This window comes from Rhinoraja longicauda, chromosome 10, assembly GCF_053455715.1.
Source record: "Rhinoraja longicauda isolate Sanriku21f chromosome 10, sRhiLon1.1, whole genome shotgun sequence".
Classification (NCBI taxonomy): Eukaryota; Metazoa; Chordata; class Chondrichthyes; order Rajiformes; family Arhynchobatidae; genus Rhinoraja; species Rhinoraja longicauda.
Genome location: NC_135962.1, coordinates 18362888 through 18385240, shown reverse-complemented (window position 1 = coordinate 18385240; position 22353 = coordinate 18362888). Strand labels below are relative to the sequence as shown.

Here is a 22353-nt window from a genome sequence, read left to right as displayed (position 1 = left end):
TGAGGTGGGGGTGGGGGCCAGTGGAGAGCTGCTGCCTGGGTTGCAGCGTGGATGAGGTGGGGGTGGGGGCCAGTGGAGAGCTGCTGCCTGGGTTGCAGCGTGGATGAGGTGGGGGTGGGGGCCAGTGGAGAGCTGCTGCCTGGGTTGCAGCGTGGATGAGGTGGGGGTGGGGGCCAGTGGAGAGCTGCTGCCTGGGTTGCAGCGTGGATGAGGTGGGGGTGGGGGCCAGTGGAGAGCTGCTGCCTGGGTTGCAGCGTGGATGAGGTGGAGTCCCAGAATCCGCGTCATTGATTGCGGCCGCTGAGCATCTTCCAGCCGCTGGATGCAGGGAGAGTCCTTCCTCTCCGCGTCCTTGTGTGCTGGCTGACAGGTAGCAGGGGGAGTCGCGGAGGCGAGGGGGGTGTCATGAACACCTGTTTAAATATACTCAAAGTGCCTCCAGTTTAAGGAAGCGGGGAGGAGAAGGAGAAGGGGAAAGGGGAAAGGGGGAGTTGTGGTGAAAAAAATCACCACAGGTTTATTTTTTTGTTTCAAGAGAACCAAAGCTGCGGATCCGCGGCAGATATGGGATTGGCGCGGACGGGAAGAAGTGCCGGGAGCGGGCTGTCGCTGCGCGGTTAAGCGAACGACTTGGCCATCCAGCCCGCCCCATCGCCAGCCCACGAGGACGCACGATGGCCAAACAGTACGATGTGTTATTCAGACTACTGCTGATCGGAGACTCCGGGGTGGGCAAGACCTGCTTGCTCTGCCGCTTCACGGACAATGAATTCCACGCTTCACACATTTCCACTATAGGTAGGAGCGAGTGAGACCGAGGAAGGCGTGTGAGTGTGTATGTATGTGTGTGTGTGTGTGTGTTCTATGTTGCGATACTATCACACCAGACAATGTACCGGGATCTCAAGCCTTTTGTCTCAAGGATCGGTCCAGTGGAGGAGTGTTGGCTTTGCCAAGGAGGGGAGGGGTTGGCAGTCTTTTGGAAGTTCCCACTTGCTGCATTTTAGATTGGCCGAGTTACCTGTCTAGTTTGATGTAAAATGTATGGAGATTCCCTTTGCGGGTTGTGAACACCCAGGGGGTCAATATTGAACTCAACGTACCCTGTGAATCCACGAACACATCACCTGCTTGCAAGAACCCTGGACCGATAGAATTTTTGCGCGAAACAAACATACATTTAAAGTAATTAAATTGTGTGTGTGTGTGTGTGTGTGTGTGTGTGTGTGTGTGTGTGATGCCTGAAAATTATATCAAAAAGATGAACTTGGTTTGAAGGACGTGAAATAACTGGGGCTAAAATTGCTGGAAATACTCAGCAGGTCAGGCTACCTCAGTGGAAAGAGAAACAGACTTAACATTTCAGGTCAGAGACTCTTCATCAGAACTGAAGGTGTCATCTGAAACTAGAGTTTCAGACCTGAAGCATTGATTCTGTTTCTCTTCCCACAGATGTGGCCTGAACTGCTGGGTATTCTCAGCATTTTCAGTTTTTGTTTTAGATTTACACTATCTGCAGTTTTTAAAACGCTTCACTTGAAAGCTGAAAGAACATGGAATGAGCTTTGGCTATCAGGCACACTTAAAACAAGATGCCAACTTGTTGACTTTGGTGACCAACATCAAGTGTACTTAGCAGCACTGCCATTGACTGAGGGGGCTGAGTCCTGAACAGATCTGATGTGAGATTATCAACACAAGGGACAAACCTACTTGACTTTGGTTCACATATGACAGATGCATCCATCCATGACAAAGTTAGTAGCAGTAACCACCACCCATTCCTTGTGAAGAGAAAAAAGATAGACACAAAAAGCTGAAGTAATTCAGCGGGTCAGAGAGCATCTCTGGTTGAGACCCTTCTTCAGACAGAGTCAGGGGAAAAGGAAACAAGAGACACGGATGGTGATGTAGTGAGATATAGAGCAAATGAATGAAAGATATGCAAGGTAGGGCTCCCTTGAGGAAACAGAGTCCTGATTTCACATCAAGGATGCCCGACGATAGTACAATTGCACAAAATGGTATCGACACAGAAAACTTGGTAGGTCAAGACTGGACCTCTGCACGAGACACTTTAGTTTAGTTTAGAGATACAGTGTAGAAACAGGCCCTTCGGCCAACCCAGTCCACGCCGACCTGCGATCACCCGTGCACCAGTTCAATCCTACACACTAGGGACAATTTACAGAAGCCAATTAACCTGCAAACCTGCACATCTTTGGAATGTGGGAGGAAACCGGAGCACCCGGAGAAAACCCCCGCTGTCACACGGAAAACGTACAAACTCCATACAGAAAGCAACCTTACTCAGGATCAAATCCTGGTCTCTGGCGTTGTTAGGCAGCAACTCTACCGCTGTATCACTGTGCCCCCCTTACTGTTGACCATAAGTAACTCCACCATACTCTGTAATGTTGCAGCCAGTTATATGCCACACCATCATGCAAGTCAGGACAAGGGGTGAACTGTAATTTAATGGTAAATGCAGATTGTTATGGCAGGGATAATATCAGGCACACTTAAAACAAGATCCCAACTTGTTGAAGCTGGTGCTCTGTAAATAACAAATGTGACACCCAATGGACAGGGCTAAGCGACCCTCTGGCAGACAGATAAGACCAAAGCTATGCAGTCCTGCCTCATCCTGTCGTGAGTGGTGATGTTAGGTTGTGTTCACAAAAAGCTGGGCCATTTCCATCTGGCTAATTACTTCCCAGTCAGCCTACTTGTAATCATCAGCAAAGTGACGGAGGGTCTTGCTGACAGTGCTATCAAATTGCACACCCCAATGGCAAATGGCAAAAAATGCTCACCAATATCCAGTCTAGGTCTTAACAGTAAACTTCTGCTTGGACAAACCTGGAACAAAGAGCAAAGGGCTGAATTCCGGGGGTGAGGTGAGAGTGCTTGGCCAAGCCAATGTTTGTCTGCATGTGGGGGCATCAAGAACCTCTGATAAAACTGAAATCAAATGGCATCAAGGAGGAAAAATATCCAGTGTTTTTGCTTGTTAGAGATTAAAGACTCATTTTGTCATTGCCATCCACAACTCCTCAGCATCCCATGTCTGCATGCAGCAAGATTTAGATAACTTTCTGATATGGGTTGTGAAGTGACAGGTAACTCTTTTGCCAGAGAAGTGCCAGCAATGATTTCCCCAGCAAAGAGTGATTGCAACCACCTAGCCTTGAGGTTCAATTGCATTATGCGCCCAGAATTCCTTAGCCCACCATCAACCTTGTGTGGGTCACCATTTACTGGAAATTCAACTGTGCCCACACATTAACTCCACGGATACATCAGAGATACTTAGTGATTCATGTTCTAACACCCAGGGCTTTTCTGCCACTGGCAGGCAACAAGTCAGGAGTGTACCAGATCAGTCTCCACTTCCCTGCCTGACAGCAGCTCGAATAACATTCAAATAGCTCCACATCATCCTTGATAAGTCAAGGGAGAATGTTATTAGTTGAAAGCAGCTTCTGGCTCGCGGCTCCTATCCAAAGGAATCTTGTTACCAGCATGTATTGCCATCTTTTTTCCACAGTCTCCTTTGTCTCAACTGCTTACAGTGGATACATTTTAACACAATGCACAGTCAAGGTGGAAGTAAAAATATGTTTAATAAGAGAAAACACCGTTAGGCAGCAGATCTGCCATTGGGCATAATTACCAATTGACTCAGCATAACCTACAGTAAAGCACAGTGTTAACAGTAGTTTTGTTTTCTCTTTGAGACAAGCCAAGGGGTTTATCAGCATTTGATTATTGGATACGGACATCAGTTATTCAGCATTTGTGGAGAGACTGAATGTAGCTGTGAAATACTCAAGTGTGAAGACAGACTTGATTAAGTGGTTGAAGTAAGATTAGCATGAAATTAAAATGATTACAAGAGGAATGACTGAAAGATACAGAGAGTCTGAGAAAACCTGACAAAGTGGAATAGAATCTGACAAGGTTTGAACGAAGATAAAGTGCGGATTGTGCAGCAGTGGGCACCTGGAAAATATTATTTGTGTCTCAGTAGCATTACAAGACTTTGCCACTGTCTCAGCTCATCTGCTGCCAAAAGGTACATCCATGTCTGTGTCTTAAAGCATTCCCGGCTGGCCTCCCTTGTTCTTTCCTCTGTAAATGAAGTCAGCTACTGATATAGAAGACAGACACAAACTGATGGAGTAACTCAGTGGGTCTGGCAGCATCTCTGGGGAAAAAGGATGGGTGACATTTCAGGCCGGGACCCTTCTTCAGACCTTCTACCAACCTGAAACCACCCATCCTTTTTCTCCAGAGATGATGCCTGACCCGGTGAGTTACTCCAACATTTTGTGTCTAGTACCAGCATCTGAGTTCCTTTCTACACATTTTATAAGCTACTGATATGCTAACTTGCACCGACTGCATCTCAATCTTTCAGCATCATTTGCTGTTACGATGGCTCCAGAAAAAGCAATAGATTACCTTCCAAATACTCTGCCCTCTTTTCAAAGTCAAGTCATGTGGAAATTAATATTTATTCATAGAAGAGTTCAAGTATATGTAAAAACAGAATTTGCTGAAAGCACTCAATCGTTCAAGCAGCATTTAAGGAGATAGAGATACAGAGTTGGCATTGCCGATGATGTTCTTGCATCAGCATGTTTCCTTGTATTAAGAGGACAATCCACTTTGAGAATATATTCTCATCTCGGAGCCACGTAAAACAAGCATGATCATGGCTGGACCATAACAGTTTTTCTACTTTATTCCTGCTCTGTAACAGCTACTATGTATTACTGTCAGCAACTTCCCTTCATTTTTATGAATTTATTAAATGTTAGTGCTTCTTTTTCTGAAATAATGCCCCAGTGTTCTGATAACGTTGGGTATAATCAGCAGATCGGGGAGCATCAGTAGATAGAGAAACAGAGTTAGCATTTCAGGTTGATGATCTTTTAATCAGAATTATTTAAAGAAGACCATAATGTCTTTGCACCATGTTCTACCTTAACACAGTACATTCTTCCCATACTTCAGGAAATGCTGGTGAAGATCTCAGGACTTAAGAAATGTCTAACAATCCTAATCTTACCACTTACTATTTTTGGACTATTTTATATGCTGCCAGAGTTATAATATGCTCAGTATTGTCATTATCTGGTTACAGTTTTCACAATTTTACTTCCTTTTGATTGAAACAATTCTTTGCCTGCCTACAATTAGTTATTCGCAGCCCATTCTGTTATCCAGTGAAATAATTGTTCCCTCTCTTATAGTGTGCATTTCAAATCTTTTTTTGGCAACCATAATTTTTACCAATACTAATATAAGATCTCTATGTGAAATATTAGCTTACCTGATTTTCCAGCAACCCCTTCACAACCTGTTGGATGTTTTCTACGTTTGTTTCAGATTTCCACCACTTCTTCAAGTGCATTTTTATTGCAAGTTGGCCAACTCCACCATTGCAAACCAACTTGTCTAGATAGCGCTTGTACAATCAAAAGCCTCCCCAAATTCGCAAAGATATTAGCTCTGCACAAAATATGCTACCTTTGAAAGGAGAATAACAATTCTGTGCGAGAAATTAGGTTTTTGTGTGGTTTAGAGATACTCAAGTATGAAATTTGTTTCTTGGTGTGTCAATTGTCTGGCTCCACCAACTGAAAGTCCCTGCTGATATTTAGTTGTGTCCTCTACTTTTTAACGTTAAATTGATTCATCTGATTTTGACATTCTCTACTTCTTGACCTTCAGTCGATTCAGATGATGCTCAAGTGCATTCTTTTTAATTGTGTGCTTGAGGTGTGAACAAGCAGCTTTGACTCTCAGTGGTCAGGGCAACACGGTGGCGCAGGGGTAAAGTTGCGCCAGAGACCTGGGTTCAATCCTGTCTACAGGTGTTTTTGTCTGTACGGAGTTTGCATGTTGTCCCTGTGACCTGTGTGGGATTTCTCCGGTTTCCTCCCACACTCCAAAGACATACAGGTTTGTAGGTTAATTGGCTTTGTATAATTGTAAATTGTCCCAAGTGTGTGGTGTGCGGGGATCACTGGTTGGTGCGGACTCAGTGGATCAAAGGGCCTGTTTCCGCGCTGCATCTCTAAACTAAACTAAATTAAGCAGTCTCTAGAGAAGAACCTAAATTTCAAGCTCTCCTGTGGCCTTAGTTTGCCAACACAGTCACGCACAGGTTTTTCCACTGACTGGAAAGCACGTAATAAAAGCTTTTCACTGTACCTCGGTCTACGTGACAATAAACTAAACTGAAACTGCAATTGAAACCCATGATTCAAAGCCATGTGTCCTCAGTGCAATTAAGAGTTGTAATGTGAGCGCCTGACATCCTATCTGAGAACGACCTCAAGTCACCTCACACATCATCTTTACCCTAGAGTGTCGTCAGTGCATTAGGTAGATTGTATGCTGCAGCTTTTTGTACATTTGCAACCTCTGAAAGGCAACATAATATGACTAGTTGAGTTTGTTCGTTCGCTCGTGTGTCAGGCGACGCAGCTCACTGTTGGCTTTTGTCATCGTCTAACATGTTCACAGAATTGGTCGCCCGACGCGTTACAGAGTGCATCGTGTCGTCGTTTCCGGGGTTCGCCACGAGGAGGCTTGTCATAATCCCACTAGTTGAGTCATTATGGTGGTGTTAGTTTTGTTAGTTCTCGGTGTTAGAAAAACAGCAATGTTTTTCATTGAGACTAAATTCTATTTCAGTTCCTAAATCTAAAGTATTAGTCATGTTTCCAAATACCTTTGGCTTTGGTACTGGTTTATTATTGCCACAAGTAGTGAGAAACAGTAATAACTTTTATTTGCATGCTACCCAGTTCAGTCATGCTTTACATGAGGACAATCAAACCTTACACAAGTATAGCAGGTAGTCCAAAGGAAAAGATACCAGAGTGTAAATTTAGTATTGTAGCATTGAAGCATAGTTACAGAGAAAGTGCAAATAAAGAATAATGCAAGGTCCCTAATTAGATAGATTGTAGGATTGGGTCTGCACCCTAGCTCATGGGCAATGTGGAGTCCTTTCTTGGCTGTAGCTTCAATGTGGCTGGACCAGGACAAACTGTTGGTGATATTTATGCAGAGGAACTTGAGGCTGTCGACCATCTCCACTTTGGCACCATTGACACAATGTACACAATTCCTGAAGTTACAAACTAGCTAATTTATTTTGCTGATGCCAAGAGAACTGTTATTGTCTTGATATCATGTTTCCAAGCTCTCTATCTCCATCCTGTACTCTGTCTTGCCATTGTTTGAGATCCAGCTCGACCCAAAATGTCGCCCATTCCTCCTCTCCTGAGATGCTCCCTGACCTGCTGAGTTACTCCAGCATTTTGTGAATAAATACCTTCGACTTGTAAATGGAGTTAGATCAGAATTTGGCCACAGTTAATTGCATTATTTTAAATTGGAGCATGTCAACGAAACAATGAAATAGGACAAAGTATTTTATTTACAGCATAGTGATAACAATAGCATCAATCTGTGCTTAAGGTGCATTTGGTAAAGCGTTATCATATCATATACATACAGCCGGAAACAGGCCTTTTCGGCCCTCCAAGTCCGTGCCGCCCAGTGATCCCCGTACATTAACACTATCCTACACCCACTAGGGACAATTTTTACATTTACCCAGCCAATTAACCTACATACTTGTACGTCTTTGGAGTGTGGGAGGAAACCGAAGATCTCGGAGTAAACCCACGCAGGTCACGGGGAGAACGTACAAACTCCTTACAGTGCAGCACCCGTAGTCAGGATCGAACCTGAGTCTCCGGCGCTGCATTCGCTGTAAAGCAGCAACTCTACCGCTGCGCTACCGTGCCGCCAAACGTTCAAACGATAGCGTTCAAACGATAGGGCTGCATAATAAAAACAATGAGGTCACTCACAGTAGTTCTGCTGGGATCTGTTTCAGACCCTTTGCTGCTTCTTTGATACATCTAGAATCACAGAGAGATGCAACACAGATGAGAGAAAATGCTGTGTGCATTCAATAACTGCAAATAGATGGAGAAAAATTATAAGAGTGGCGTAGGAGGTGGCTCATGCAGTATCGTGTGGAAAACTGAACTTGCTTAATTTGGTAGGAAGAAAAGAAAAACAATTATTTTGTAAATGATCAGAGTCTGTTAAATGTTGGCATAGAGAGAAATTTAGATGTCTCTACAGAAATAGAAAGTCTGTCTTTATTACATTAGGGTTAACATGCAGCAGTTGGAGACATTTTGTTGCCATGGACTTTTGAAAGACAAACCTTTAGAGGAGGACTGTGCGCTGTTTGTTCTCTGTATCCACGAAAGGGTGCAACAAAGGTTCACAAGAACAGTACTTGAGAATAGGTGACTAATCCTCTTAGAAGGTACTATTGCAACATTTAAGAAACATCTCGACAGGTAGATGGATAGACAATAGACAACAGATGCAGGAATAGGCCATTCGGCCCTTCGAGCCAGCACCGCCATTCACTGTGATCATGGCTGATCATCCACAATCAGTACCCCGTTCCTGCCTCATCCTCATATCCCTTCACTTCGTTACCTTTAAGAGCTCTATCTAACTCTCTCTTGAAAGCATCCAGAGAATTGGCCTCCACTGCCCTCTGAGGGAGAGAATTCCACAGATTCACAACTCTCTGGGTGAAAAAGTTTTTCCTCATCTCCATTCTCAATGGCCTACCCCTTATTCTTAAACTGTGGCCCCCGTTCTGGACTCCCGCAACATCGAGAACATGTTTCCTGCCTCTAGCATGTCCAATCCATTATTAATCTTATGTTTCAATAAGATCCCCTCTCATCCTAAATTCCAGTGTACACAAGCCCAGTTGCTCCATTCTTTCAACATATGACAGTCCCGCCATCTAAGGAATTAACCTTGTGAACCTCCGCTGCACTCCCTCAATAGCAAGAATGTCCTTCCTCAAATTTGGAGACCAAAACTGCACACAATACTCTAGGTGTGGTCTCACGAGGGCCCTGTACAATTGCAGAAGGACCTCTTTATTCCAATACTCAACTTCTCTTGTTATGAAGGCCAACATGCCATTAGCTTTCTTCACTGCCTGCTGTACCTGCATGCTTACTTTCAGTGACTGATGAACAGGGACACCCAGATCTCGTTGTACTTCCCCTTTTCCGAACTTAACAACATTCAGATAATAATCTACCTTCCTGTTCTTACCACCAAAGTGGATAACCTCACATTTATCTACATTAAACTGCATCTGTCATGCCCACTCACCCAACCTGTCCAAGTCACCCTGCATCCTCATAGCATCCTCCTCACAGTTCACACTGCCACCCAGTTTTGCGTCATCTGCAAATATGCTAATGTTACTTTTAACCCGTTCATCTAAATCATTAATGTATATTGTAAATAGCTTATGTCCCAGCACCGAGCCTTGCGGTACTCCACTAGTCACTGCCTGCCATTCTGAAAGGGACCCGTTAATCCCTACTCTTTGTTTCCCATCTGTCAACCAATTTTCTATCCATGTCAGTACCCGACCCCCAATACCACATGCTCCAATTTTGCCCACTAATCTCCTATGTGGGACCTTATCAAAGGCTTTCTGAAAGTCCAGGTACACTACATCCACTGGCTCTCCCTTGTCCATTTTCTGAGTTACATCCTCAAAAAATTCCAGAAGATTAGTCAAGCATGATTTCCCCTTCGTAAATCAATGCTGATTCAGATCATTCCTGTTACCACTATCCAAATGTGCCGCTATTTCATCTTTTGTAATTGACTCCAGCATCTTCCTCACCACCGATGTCAGGCTAACTGGTCTATAATTCCCTGTTTTCTCTCTCCCTCCTTTCTTAAAGAGTGGGATAATATTAGCTACCCTCCAATCTACAGGAGCTGATCCTGAATCTATAGAACATTGGAAAATGATCACCAATGCGTCCACGATTTCTCGAACCACTTCCTTAAGTACCCTGGGATGCAGCACATCAGGCCCTAGGGATTTATCAGCCTTCAGTCCCATCAGTCTACCCAACACCATTTCCTGCCTAATGTGAATTTCCTTCAGTTCCTCTGTCACCCTAGGTCCTCTGGCCACTAGTACATCTGGGAGATTGTTTGTGTCTTCCTTAGTGAATACAGATCCAAAGTACCTGTTCAACTCGTCTGCCATTTCCTTGTTCCCCATAATAAATTCACCTGTTTCGGTCTTCAAGGGACCCACATTTGTCTTAACTATATTTTGTCCTCTTCACATATCTAAAGATAGGGCGAGTTTAGAGGGATATCGGCCAAACGCAGGCAGTTGGGTCTAGTGTACATGGGACATGTTGGTCGGTGTGGGCAAGTTGGGCCGAAGGACCTGTTTCCATGCTGTAGGACTCTGACTCTAAATGATTGAATAGAACAAATCTGATCCTTGGAGAACATTAGATTCTAAGTGAAACTGCCAGGGTAAATGCTGAGAGGCTGCTTTTCGTGTTTGTGGACTAGAGTTAAGATTCACTCGGTTGGTAGCAAGATAAATGTTTGCTCTACAGCTGGCATAGCAAGTCATGGACATATGATGGTAGATGTGAGGGGCTGGGTCTGTTGCAAACAAGATTCATTTTCTTGACATATAGACGTAGAAGTCTCCTGGAATATGGTAATTCATTCAAAGTTAGTTGCATTTATTGTGTGTAAAAGAAGTTAACTAAAGAAGTTATCTTCCTGGAACAAATGACATCACAATACATTTATTTTGATAAAAGAAGTTAACACTATATGTTTCAGTGATTAAAGTAACCACAGGTATATTTCAAATCATAGTGAGGGGATATTTTAGAATGCCATCTTTATTGGGTCTTTTCCCAAGCTCATTTGGAAGCCTGTAGCTATTGAACTTGTCCATAGAGATTGGATTTGAAATAATTGTCTTCAGTTGACCATAAAAATAAATGCATAGTTTGTCATTTGGAGCAATTGAAGAACAGTTGCATCATCCAGATGCACATGTGTTGTTCATGATTGATGTATGTTGATATCCTGCTCCACTTGATTGTGTCCCTTTCTCTAAAGTGGCCAAAACCCCTGTCAGGTTAGCACGTTAATGCAGTATCTACATAGGTAACAGAGTAGGCCTTTGATCTATTGTTGCTCTCTGCTTGATCATGATTGATTTGCTTGTAATTTTTCCATGCTTGCAACATCCGGAGTGAGGTGAGGGGCAAATGGATGGAGAGCTGTGCACTTAGTCCGTAATTTATTTCTTGATGACTTCGCTCAAATTTTGAGAAATGCTAATTCTCCGTGAGAAAGTAACTCGTAGCAGCAATGTTTACACTTAGAAAAGGGCACAAATTGAATATTGGATTTACCATTTTGAATAATTTATGATGGAAAGCTCATTTTACTTGTAGCTCACAGCTATAGAGGAATTTTGCCAAACAATGCAGCCTCGTTCTTACAATTTCTGAATATCAGTTATTTTGGGGAAAGGCAAAGAACACAGGATTCATATTTCTTGGAGGATCTGAGAGAGTAACACAACGCTGCTTTTCTTTTCATCGCTTGCTTCCCTTTGCTCCTGAAAGTCATGACATTCTGTCAGTAGCTCAATTGGGACAAATTCTACATTTGATAACTCATTAAAAAACCCCATCTTAAAATGCTGGAAGTCTGACATATATAAACGTAAAATCAAAGATCACATCAACCAGAACTTGGAAAGAGATAAAAAGATAGGTAAATGGTTTATGTGGCCTTAAGTACAAGATTATTTTTGGTTGCCTCATAGATAACGACTACTACTACGGTGAAATCCATGCATTAAACTGCAAGTTAGGTGAGACTGCCTGATCCAAATGTGTGGCTGGAATTTATTTCCTGAGGGCTTATTTCTGTTTTTCATTTGATGTCAATCCTTTTAAGCTCTACTGTTACATTCGGAGTGTGTCTGCAAAAGATGATTGCAGGATATTTATTGAAGGAACATTATTAAAGGATATTTATTGAAGAACATACAGGACCATAATCTCAGGATCAAAAATCTGAATGGTCCTGTATGTTCTTCAACTTAACAATGGGCTGTTTTCTGTAGTTTTAGTGATGCAGATGAGTATTCACCATAAATACAAATTAAACTAACAGCGACAACTGTGAGCCCAGATTTCTGTAAATTCAGTCCGAGATTCCCAGCTTCTGTAGAAGGAACATTGTTCTGTAATGTTCTCTACATGGTCTGAAAAAATGCGTAGACTGATGATAAACTAAAAGTAATTTTGAATATTTTTCTCTTCAAGAGTCAAGAGTGTTTAATTGTCATATATACCGACAATGGAACTACAAAATTCTTATTTATAGCAGCAGAACAGGCCTGTAACCACAATACATATACTGTAGATAATACATAATAAACAAAAATCAGTTAGTTAATAACCCCAATACTAGTGCAAAATAAAAACCCAAAGTCCTTAATACAACCAAAGACAGTACATGGAAGTTCATATTTGAGGTTAGTGTTGCGTAGTGTTCAGGAGCCCGATGGCTCTTGGGAAGAAACTATTCTTGGACCTGGTGTTCAAGGTTTTTAGACTCCTATACGTTCTTCCTGATGATAGGAGTGCAATGAGAACATGATCATGGTGATATGGATCTTTGATGACACTGACTGCCTTTATGAGACAGTGCTTCCAATAGATCCTTTCAATGCCAGGAAGGTGAATATCTTTGATAGAAGGAACTGCAGATGCTGGTTTAAACCGAAGATAGACACAAAATGCTGGAGTAACTCAGTAGGACAGGCAACATATTTGGAGAGAAGGAATGGGTGACGTTTTGGGTCGAGACCCTTCTTCAGGTGGACAGGGCAGTGTCTATCGCTCTCGAAATATTGTAAGTAAATCGTGTCTAAACTTTTAAGCATTTTGCATGAATTTCATGGACCCTTTTATGCTGTGCCTTAACATGTGAACTTAACATTCTCTGCCCTGAAAGAAAACTTTTTTTATGTGTGGATTGTCATTCACTCATTTCATTATTTCAAAATTCTGTGTTTTCACAATATAAAGAATTTTTTACTTTTACATGATATTTCAAATTCCACCTTAAACTTGCGTCAATTTTTATTTAATTGTCACAAAAACGTTTGAAATGTTGGTTAAGAATGATAGTTGTTACTTCCCAATTTACTGCAGGGAAGATTCTTCAATGCAATCGGAATTACTGTTGCTGGACTCCACCAATTCTGTAGAGTAGAGCCAAACAACAAACATGGGGAAATATACATGTGTAGTTTAGAGAGACAGAATGGAAACAGGCCCACCGAGCCCACAATGCCAACCATTGATCACCCATTCACGCTAGTTCTACGTTACCCTACTTTCCCTGCGCATGAAGGGCAATTTGCAGAAGACAATTAACTTACAGACTTGCAAGTCTTTGGGATGTGGGAGAAAACCAGAGCAAACCACACAAACAGCACCTGGTCAGGATATCACAGAGATTGTTGGACTTTTTTGGTCAGTTTTAATTGAGGCGAGTGGGGCACTTTGTAACTGGCCCTAAAATGGGGGGTCAATATAAAAACGTGTGCCTTCTTTCGTATTATTGATTTATTATGAAAAGACTGCCGATTGGTTAGGACGGTAACCCAAAGGACTGAATACTGTGGATTCCCATTCATCATTTAAGATTCATCTTCAGTAAGTTCGCCAAGAAGATGCTGCACAAACTCAGACAATGGCAAGTTTAAACTCAGGGCTGACTCACCACCTATTGTGCCTGCGCTGTCATCTGTTTAAATGAGACTTGACCAATTGATGAATGATCTCATTCACAAATTCACCTTTCTCCTGGGATTTGTTATAGCAACTGGAATGACGCACGAATTTGCTGACATTCTGAGGAGTTTACCATGTGTAATTGCAAGGCAGAAATGGTGAAGCTCAGAGGAGATCTGATGCCAAACAGATATAAAGGGAATATGACTGTCATTTGTTAAAGAAAATACTGAAGCAAATTTCCTTTTCCCAAAGGCCATGGAAGCAATTCTAAGTTAACCAGCCTATTCAGAAATTGACAGGATTGGATGTTACACTGGCTTTACACTCTACTCCATTTTGTTCTCCATTGAAATCAGCGAAGGGCACTTGGATGGGGAGTATTAAGCCAAGATTCTCTGAGCTGGCTGTAAATTAACAATCTCCCTGTGCACCCCTCCAGCCATCTTGCAACATGCTTCACACTATGTACAACTCCATTGGCCGTAGAATGTTGCCCATGTAGATTATTTTTATGTACGTGACTCGCAATAGATGTTGGCAAAATTGAGTTGTATAGATCATCATAAAATGCCTTGTCCTGCCTTCACGCAGTTCCCAATGTTACATGAAATTATCATATATGCAAGCAACTATTCCTTCTTGTGCATTCTAATTGGCATCTTCGAGTTGCTAATTGCCAGGAAAACTGTAAGAGTTCCACCCAAAGCTACGACATTCATCATCAGTTCTTTCTCTGCTAATCCCAGGTTTTGAGGTGATCTGTGGTCAGTCCCCAGCCAATGAGCCGAGTAATAGGAACCAATGCCTCTCACGATAGGCCTTGATATGGGAGATGTCTGAGGAGGAAGTCCCCGCCCTGAGAAGCAGAAGCTCAGCCGACCGCAGGAACCTCTGGAGACGTTGGACGCGACGAACGAAGGCCGATAGGAGGGTGAACCGGAACAATGCCTCGAGTGCCTGCAAGATCGGCTGCAGGACTCGTCCCTGGGACACCACGATGGCTGGGCGAGGAGAGGGATGTTGATTCGCCGGCCGAACCGGACGATGTAACACCTTGCAGGAGCCTGGGGAACTGGCTCCAGTGGACTGAGTGTGCCGGCGGACTGGACTTTGGACTGTGGAAATGGTGCCAAAACATGGCTGTGCATGCGTGTGTAAATATGCAAAAAGAATATTACTGTGCAGTTGCGCATGTGTCAAATGTAGGACCATTGAACCATGGTCACGAGAATATGTCTGACTCCTATTTATTGGCTACAGCTCTGCCTTTAACACCATAATCCCATCCCAACTCTTCTCCAAACTACTTGACCTAGGAGTCAGCACTCATCTCTGCAACTGGATCTTCAACTTCCTAACCCATTAACCATAATAGGTAGGAATAGACAAATGTCTACAATGATAATTCTCAACACCTACAAGGATATGTCCTCAGCCCCCGACTATGCACCCTATACACTCACACCTGTGAGGCCAAATTCAGCCTCATTCCATTTAATTTATCAATAACACCACTATAATGGGCTAGATTTCAAACAATGACGAGAACGGATTACAGGAAGGAGACAAAGAACTTGGTAACATGTTGGCAAGACAACAACCATTCCCACAATATCAGTAAGGTGAATGAGCTAGTTATTGACAAGGAAGCAAGGTAGTGTAGACGCCCCAGTCAACATCAATGGTGCCACAGTAAAGATGGTCAAGAGCTTTAAAGTTCCCATTCATAAATACCACCAACAGTTTGTCCAACCACATCGAAGCTATGATAAAAAAAGCACACCAATGCCTCTATTTCCTCAGAAGGCTAAGTATGTTTGTTTGGCATGCTTCCAACAACTTGTATTGACTGCTACAGATACACCATAAAATGCTCCTATTGGGATGCATTGGCAATAGCTCTGCCTAAGACCGTAATAAATTTAAGGTAGTTGTGGATGTAGCGCAGTCTATCACACAAACCAGCATACCTTACCCCCACCCCCTCCCCTCCATTGCCTCCATCTGCACCTCACATTGCTTCAGGAAAGCAGCCAACATTATCAAAGGCTCTTTTCATCCTGGTCATTCCCACTTTACCCCTCCCATCAGGCAGAAGATCCAAAATCTTGAAAGCACGTACTACCAGATGTAGGAATAGCTTTTCCTGCTGTTATCAGACTACTGAATTGTGCTTCCATTAGCTAAGGTGTAGCCCTGATCTTCCAAACTATCTCTTTGCACACTTACGCTTTTCTTTTTACTGCGCTCCCCTGTAATTGCAACCCTATAAACCCTATAGCACCATATTCTGTGTTTCTTTTTGCATTGGTTGTTGTTCTTGTGTGCAGCTAGATTATACTCATGTATATGATTTGATTTGACTAGTAGCATGCAAACAAAGCTTTTCACTGTAGCTCAGTACACGTGACGATAATAAAAAAAACAATGAAATAGAGTTATGAATGTAAATGCATGTCTTTGAGAGGGTGAGAGAGAAGAAAATGTAAAAGCCACGAAGAAAATGATTGAGATGTTAATGAAGTATTTTGTATGTCTTCACAGTAATGGAGACCAAAAGTATTCTAGATATTGTGGAGAACCAAGGAGTATAGTAAGAGTAGAAATTAATGTAATATTCGTGTCGGAAAAGTACCGTAAAAAGTTTTTTAAAAAAAACTTCACTTCTTCTGGATGAAATTGCCTGAAGCTTAGGATTGTAGAAGGCATGGCTACAGAGATAGTGGATGCATTGTTATGATTGACGAAGAATCCCTAAATTCTGGAGCATTCCCAACAGATTGGTAAATAATAAATAATAAATGTAACTTCACTATTCAAGAGAGGAGGTAGAGAGACCGCAGGCCAGTTAAGATACCGCATAAAAAGATGTAATACAAAGCAAAAGTTTCATGGGATTGAGAATAATATGGATAATAGATATGTTAACAGACAAAAAAAAGAGAAGAGGAATAAACAGATGTGTCTATAATAATTTATATGGAACTTGGACCTCAGGTGAAGAGACTGAATGTAATATATCCTAGTTTGCAGCTGATAGAAAGATAAAGAAAGACAATAAGATGGCCAGCTGTTAGTGCTGCTGCCTGCAGTGCCAGAGACCCGGGTTTGATCCTGACCTTGGGTGCTGCCTGCATGGAGTTTGCATGTTCTCCCTGTGATCGCGCGGGTTTCCTCTGGACAGTCCTTTCCTTCCACATCTCAGAGACGTGCGGATATGTAGACCTCTGGAAATTGCCTCTGTTACATATGTTGTGGATGATAAAGTAGGATAACATCAAACTGGTGTGAACGGGTGATTGATAGAATGGACTCAGTGGGCCGAAGGGCCTATTTCCATGCTGTATCTCTAAACTAAGCACATGTGGTTCCAAAGTAATATAGATAGGTTAACCAAGTGGGTGAGTATAATGAGGGCAAATATAATGTTAATCACTTTAGGAAGAAAAATAGAAAAACAGAATATGTTTTTAAAGGAGAATAGATATTAAATATTGGTGTTCAGGGAAATTTGATGATCCTAGGAGAAGAATCATCAACAGTTAGCCTGCATGTATGACATGCTATTGGCATGAGGCATGGCTGACATGTTAGCCTTTATTAAAAGTGGTTAGGAATAAGAAAATAAGGAAGTCTTAGATCTGAAGTACGGTGTACAGTCTAAAGGGGGGTATACATGTGTTGATGGCAGTCCAGCAAAAGTTAACTAGATTGATTCCTGAGTTGTGCCCTGAGGAAAGATTCAGAAGACAAAAACAGAAATACTGAATAATTCAGCCTGTCAAGCAGGATCAATAGAAAGAGAAAGCAGTCCAGCAATCTCTCACCACCTGTGCAGCCACCATCAGAGATCCTGAGACTTGTACATCAAGGTCCCTCTGTTCTTCAATATCAAGAGCTCCACTATTCATTGTGTATTTTGTATCCTATTTGTCCTCTCAAAATGCATCACCTTGTACTAATCAGGATTATATTCTATTTGCCATTGCTCTGCCCAATTTATCAATGGATCAGTTTCGCTCTGTAGCCTTATTCTCATTAGATTCAACATCGACACTAATTTTCTTTTCATTTACAAACATTCTAATTGTACCTCTGATGTTCACATCCAGATCATTTATGTATATAACAAATGAAATCCAGCAGAGATCTTGCAGTACACCACTGCTTCCAGTCACAAAAACAATGACACTCCAAAGACGTGCAGGTATGTAGGTTAATTTGACTGGGTAAATGTAAAAATTGTCCCTAGTGTGTGTACGATAGTGTTAATGTGCGGGGATCGCTGGGCGGCGCGGACTTGGTGGGCCGAAAAGGCCTGTTTCCGCGCTGTATATATATGATAATGAATCACCCACCATTCTATTCTGTTTCCTATCAGCAAGCAAGTTTTCGAATCAATTTGTCAAATTGCATTGATCTCATGGGCTGTAACACTTTGGACCCATCTCCCAAATGGGATCTTGTAAAAGGCCTTATTGAAATCCGTGCAGATTACATCACAAGCCTAATCAATGCATCTTGCTACTTCTTCAAAAAATTCAATTACATTGTTCAGATATGATCTCCCCTAAACATATCTAAGCTAAATACCTTTGATTAATCCCTGCTTTTCTAAATGGAGATTAATCCAGTCCCTCAGAATATTTTTAGAATATCTTCCCTATCATTAACCTTTGACTCACCAGCCTTATATTAAATGGCTAAAACTTTTCACTGTACCTCGGTACATATGACGATCAACTAAATTCAACTAACAATCTCCACAGCACTTCTTGATTAAAGGCATGGCATTTGCTATCCTCCAGTTATCTGGTATCTCACCTGTGGCCAATGAACATTTAAAATTTTCTGTCAACGCCTCAACAATGTCTTCCATGCCTCCCATAACAGCCCAGGATGCATCTCATCAAGCCCTGGGAACTTATCTACCTTTAATCCTATTAGAAAATGGCACAAAGGGCTGGAGTAACTCATTAGGTTAGGCAACATCTCTGGAGATTATGGATAGGTGACGTTTCTTGTTAGGACCATTCTTCACACTGATTGAGGGGATGAGTGGGGAAGAAATCTGAAAGAGAGGAGGGGCAGGACAAAGACTGGCAGGTAATAGGTGGATACAGGTAAGGGGGGGTTGAGAGGCAGCTGGTTGGACAAATTCCAGAGATGTAACAGCAGAAGGTGTGCGACAAATTATTTGAAGAGTTGCGAATTGTGAAGCTAGAGGAAGGAATGTAGAGGGACGGGAGAAAGATGTGTGAGGCTAGAGAGACAGGGGAGGGTTTGTAGTTACCTAAAATTGGAAAATTCAATGTTCCATCGAAGATGGCGGCGCGCACGGACGCAGCGGCTCACAGCTCTCCCTTTCGGTGCGTTTTATGTGTGTTATCTGTGTTATGTCTGTTAGTCAAATTTAGTCATTCAAACCAGGAAAATCAGGCAAATCCTACCTACAACCGAAAGGACCTTCTGATCATCGGATTCCAGTGCAATCGGGACCTTGTGCGCGAATTTCCACACCCGCGAAATATACCGGAAGAGATTGCCAGGACACCGGGCGCTCCGTGGATAGTTGTCGGCGCGAACAGGCGTCGCAGACGGAGGAGAAACAGGAAGCAAAAGCGAGGATGCCGGTCCGGTATACTTGCCAAGCTAAAGAGACAGCCACACAAACCACCGCTACCTAGCATGTTCCTCACCAACGCCAGATCCATCATCAACAAAATGGACGAACTTAAACTACAGATATCAGCAAACAAACTCGTGGAGGACTGTTGCATTCTCTTAGTAACAGAGACATGGCTTCATCCACTTATCCCAGACGGAGCCATTGAGCTAGCCGGGCGCACAGCGTTTCGTTGGGACAGAAACATCGACTCCGGTAAGAGCAAGGGGGGGGGGTTATGCATTTATGTGCACAACAGCTGGTGCACTAATATCCAAACCATAGATAGCCACTGTTCTCCTGATCTGGAGTCCCTAACAGTTAAATGCAGGCCTTTTTACCTTCCTCGCGAATTTACAGGGGTTATAGTAACAGCAGTCTACATCCCACCGAATGCTAACGCTAGCACAGCTTTAGGCTACCTGCTAGGTGCAATAAACTCACAACAGAGCACATATCCAGAAGCAGCCCACATCATAGCCGGGGACTTCAACCATGCAGACCTAAAGTCAGTTCTCCCGAAACTTGAACAACACATAAGATGTGCTACCAGGGGGAAAAACACACTAGACAAGGTTTACTCAAATATTAAGAAGGGGTTCAGGTCAGCACCACTACCACACCTGGGGCAGTCAGATCACCTGTCCATATTCCTAACCCCAGCATACACCCCACTCAGGAGGAAAGCTCCAGTCACCATAAAGACTGTGAAGACATGGCCTGAAGGAGCTTCCTCGCAGCTGCAGGATTGCTTCGAAAGGACCAACTGGGATATTTTTGAGGATCAGGACTTGGAGGAGTACACATCAACTGTACTTTGCTACATCAAAAACTGCGTTGACAATGTCACCGTCGACAAACGCATCCGGTTGTACCCCAATCAAAAACCCTGGATGACAAAGGATGTCAGGTCTCTCCTCAAGGACCGTAACACCGCCTTCAGGTCTAGTGACAGAGCTCTATACAGTGCTGCTAGAACCAACCTGAAGAGAGGCATCAAGGATGCCAAAGCGTCCTACAAGAGGAAGATTGAGGACCACTTTTCCAACAATGACCCACGGCGGGTATGGCAAGGCATCCAGCACATCACCAATTACAAGACCAGCAACCGCACGACTGCCGACGGCGACGCCTCGTTGGCTGAGGAACTTAACTGTTTCTTTGCTCGTTTCGAGGTGAAAGCTACAGTGGCAGACATTACACCCTCTCCAGCACCTGAGAGCAACACCTTCACTGTGCAGGAGTATGACGTTAAGCGAGTGCTCAGAGCAGTGAATCCCAGGAAAGCTGCAGGCCCCGATGGTGTGACGGGCAGAGTGCTGAGGGAATGTGCAGACCAATTATCTGAGGTCTTCACAAAAATCTTCAACCTGTCCCTTTTAAAATCCACCATCCCTCCCTGCCTGAAGTCCGCCATAATCATCCCACTGCCGAAAAAGCCTGTCATCAGCGGTCTTAACGACTACCGTCCGGTAGCACTCACACCGGTCATCACAAAGTGCTTCGAGAGACTGGTCCTGCAGCACATCAAAGCCAGCCTCCCACCCACCTTCGACCCATACCAGTTTGCCTACAGAGCAAATAGGTCTACAGGGGATGCCATCGACACTGCTCTTCACACTGCACTGACCCACCTTGAACACCAGGGGAGCTATGTGAGGATGCTCTTTCTCGACTTCAGCTCTGCCTTTAACACGGTCATCCCGAGCAGACTGGTCACCAAACTTTCCGACCTTGGATTTTCCCTAACCATCTGCAAATGGATCAAGGACTTCCTGACCAACCGCCCCCAGACAGTCAAAATAGGCCCTCACCTCTCCTCCACCATTACACTGAGCACCGGCTCACCACAGGGCTGTGTGTTGAGCCCCATCCTTTACTCCCTCTACACTCACGACTGCGCCCCCACCCATCCCACCAACACCATCATCAAGTTCGCGGATGACACGACTGTGGTTGGACTTATCTCAGAAGGAGATGAGACAGCCTATAGGGATGAAATCCAAAGGCTGGCAGCATGGTGTTCAGTGAACAATCTGGTCCTGAACTCCTCCAAAACAAAGGAACTTATAATTGACTTTAGAAAAACCAGTGGAGATTACGACCCACTCTACATCAATGGGGTCTGCGTGGAAAGGGTACCAGCTTTCAGGTTCCTGGGTACGCACATCGCAGAGGATCTCACCTGGTCTACCAACACCATCACCACAGTAAAGAAGGCACAGCAGAGACTCCACTTCCTGAGGATCCTCAGGAAAACCAACCTGCAGGAGAAGCTCATGTTGTCCTTCTATCGCTGCTCCATCGAGAGTGTGCTGGCATACTGTATAACCACATGGTATGCCAGCTGCTCAGAAAAGGACAGGAAGGCCCTTCAGAGGGTCATCACGACGGCCCAGAAAATCATCGGCTGCTCACTGCCCTCCCTGGAGCACCTGTTCAGCCTGCGCTGCCTCAGTAGAGCAGGCAAAATAATAAAAGATCCATCCCACCCCGGCCACCGTCTGTTTGTTCATCTGCCCTCTGGTCGACGTTTCAGGTCAATCAAATCCCGAACAAACAGACTTAAGAACAGTTTTTACCCCAGGGCCATACGAGAACTGAACACTACCTGTGCACTAGGCAACACCGTTAAAAAATCTTGTACTTAATTTAATTGTATTTATGTATTTATTTGTTTTTGCATTTATTGCATATATGTTTGTACGCACCGTCAGGATTGGCTGTTTTTTAATTTCGTTGTACTCGTTGCAATGACAATAAATGAATATTATTATTATTATTATTATTATTATTCATGCCATTGGGTTGTGAGCTACTGAAGTGGAATATGAGGTGCTGTTGCACTAGTTTGCATGTGGCCTCACTCTAGCAATGATATCTGATTATTTTTATTGGTACCACATTCTAGAATTTCACTGATCTGTGATTCTCAACTGCGATGTC

At 43.3% G+C, this 22353-nt stretch overlaps 1 protein-coding gene across 2 annotated transcripts in view; it reads left to right on the top strand.

Annotated features, from left to right (window-relative positions):
• The first annotated feature begins 244 nt into the window (after window positions 1-244).
• rab15 (RAB15, member RAS oncogene family) overlaps window positions 245-22353 on the top strand; it is a 128672-nt gene continuing 106563 nt past the window's right edge. Inside the window, exons 1-2 of one of the 2 annotated variants that reach the window (XM_078406312.1) lie at window positions 245-370; window positions 536-798. In XM_078406312.1, coding sequence (XP_078262438.1) covers window positions 675-798 — 124 coding nt within the window. In that variant the 5' untranslated portion in view covers window positions 245-370; window positions 536-674. Of the gene's footprint in view, window positions 799-22353 lie in introns of both variants that reach the window. The other variant, XM_078406311.1, reaches the window with a different exon arrangement.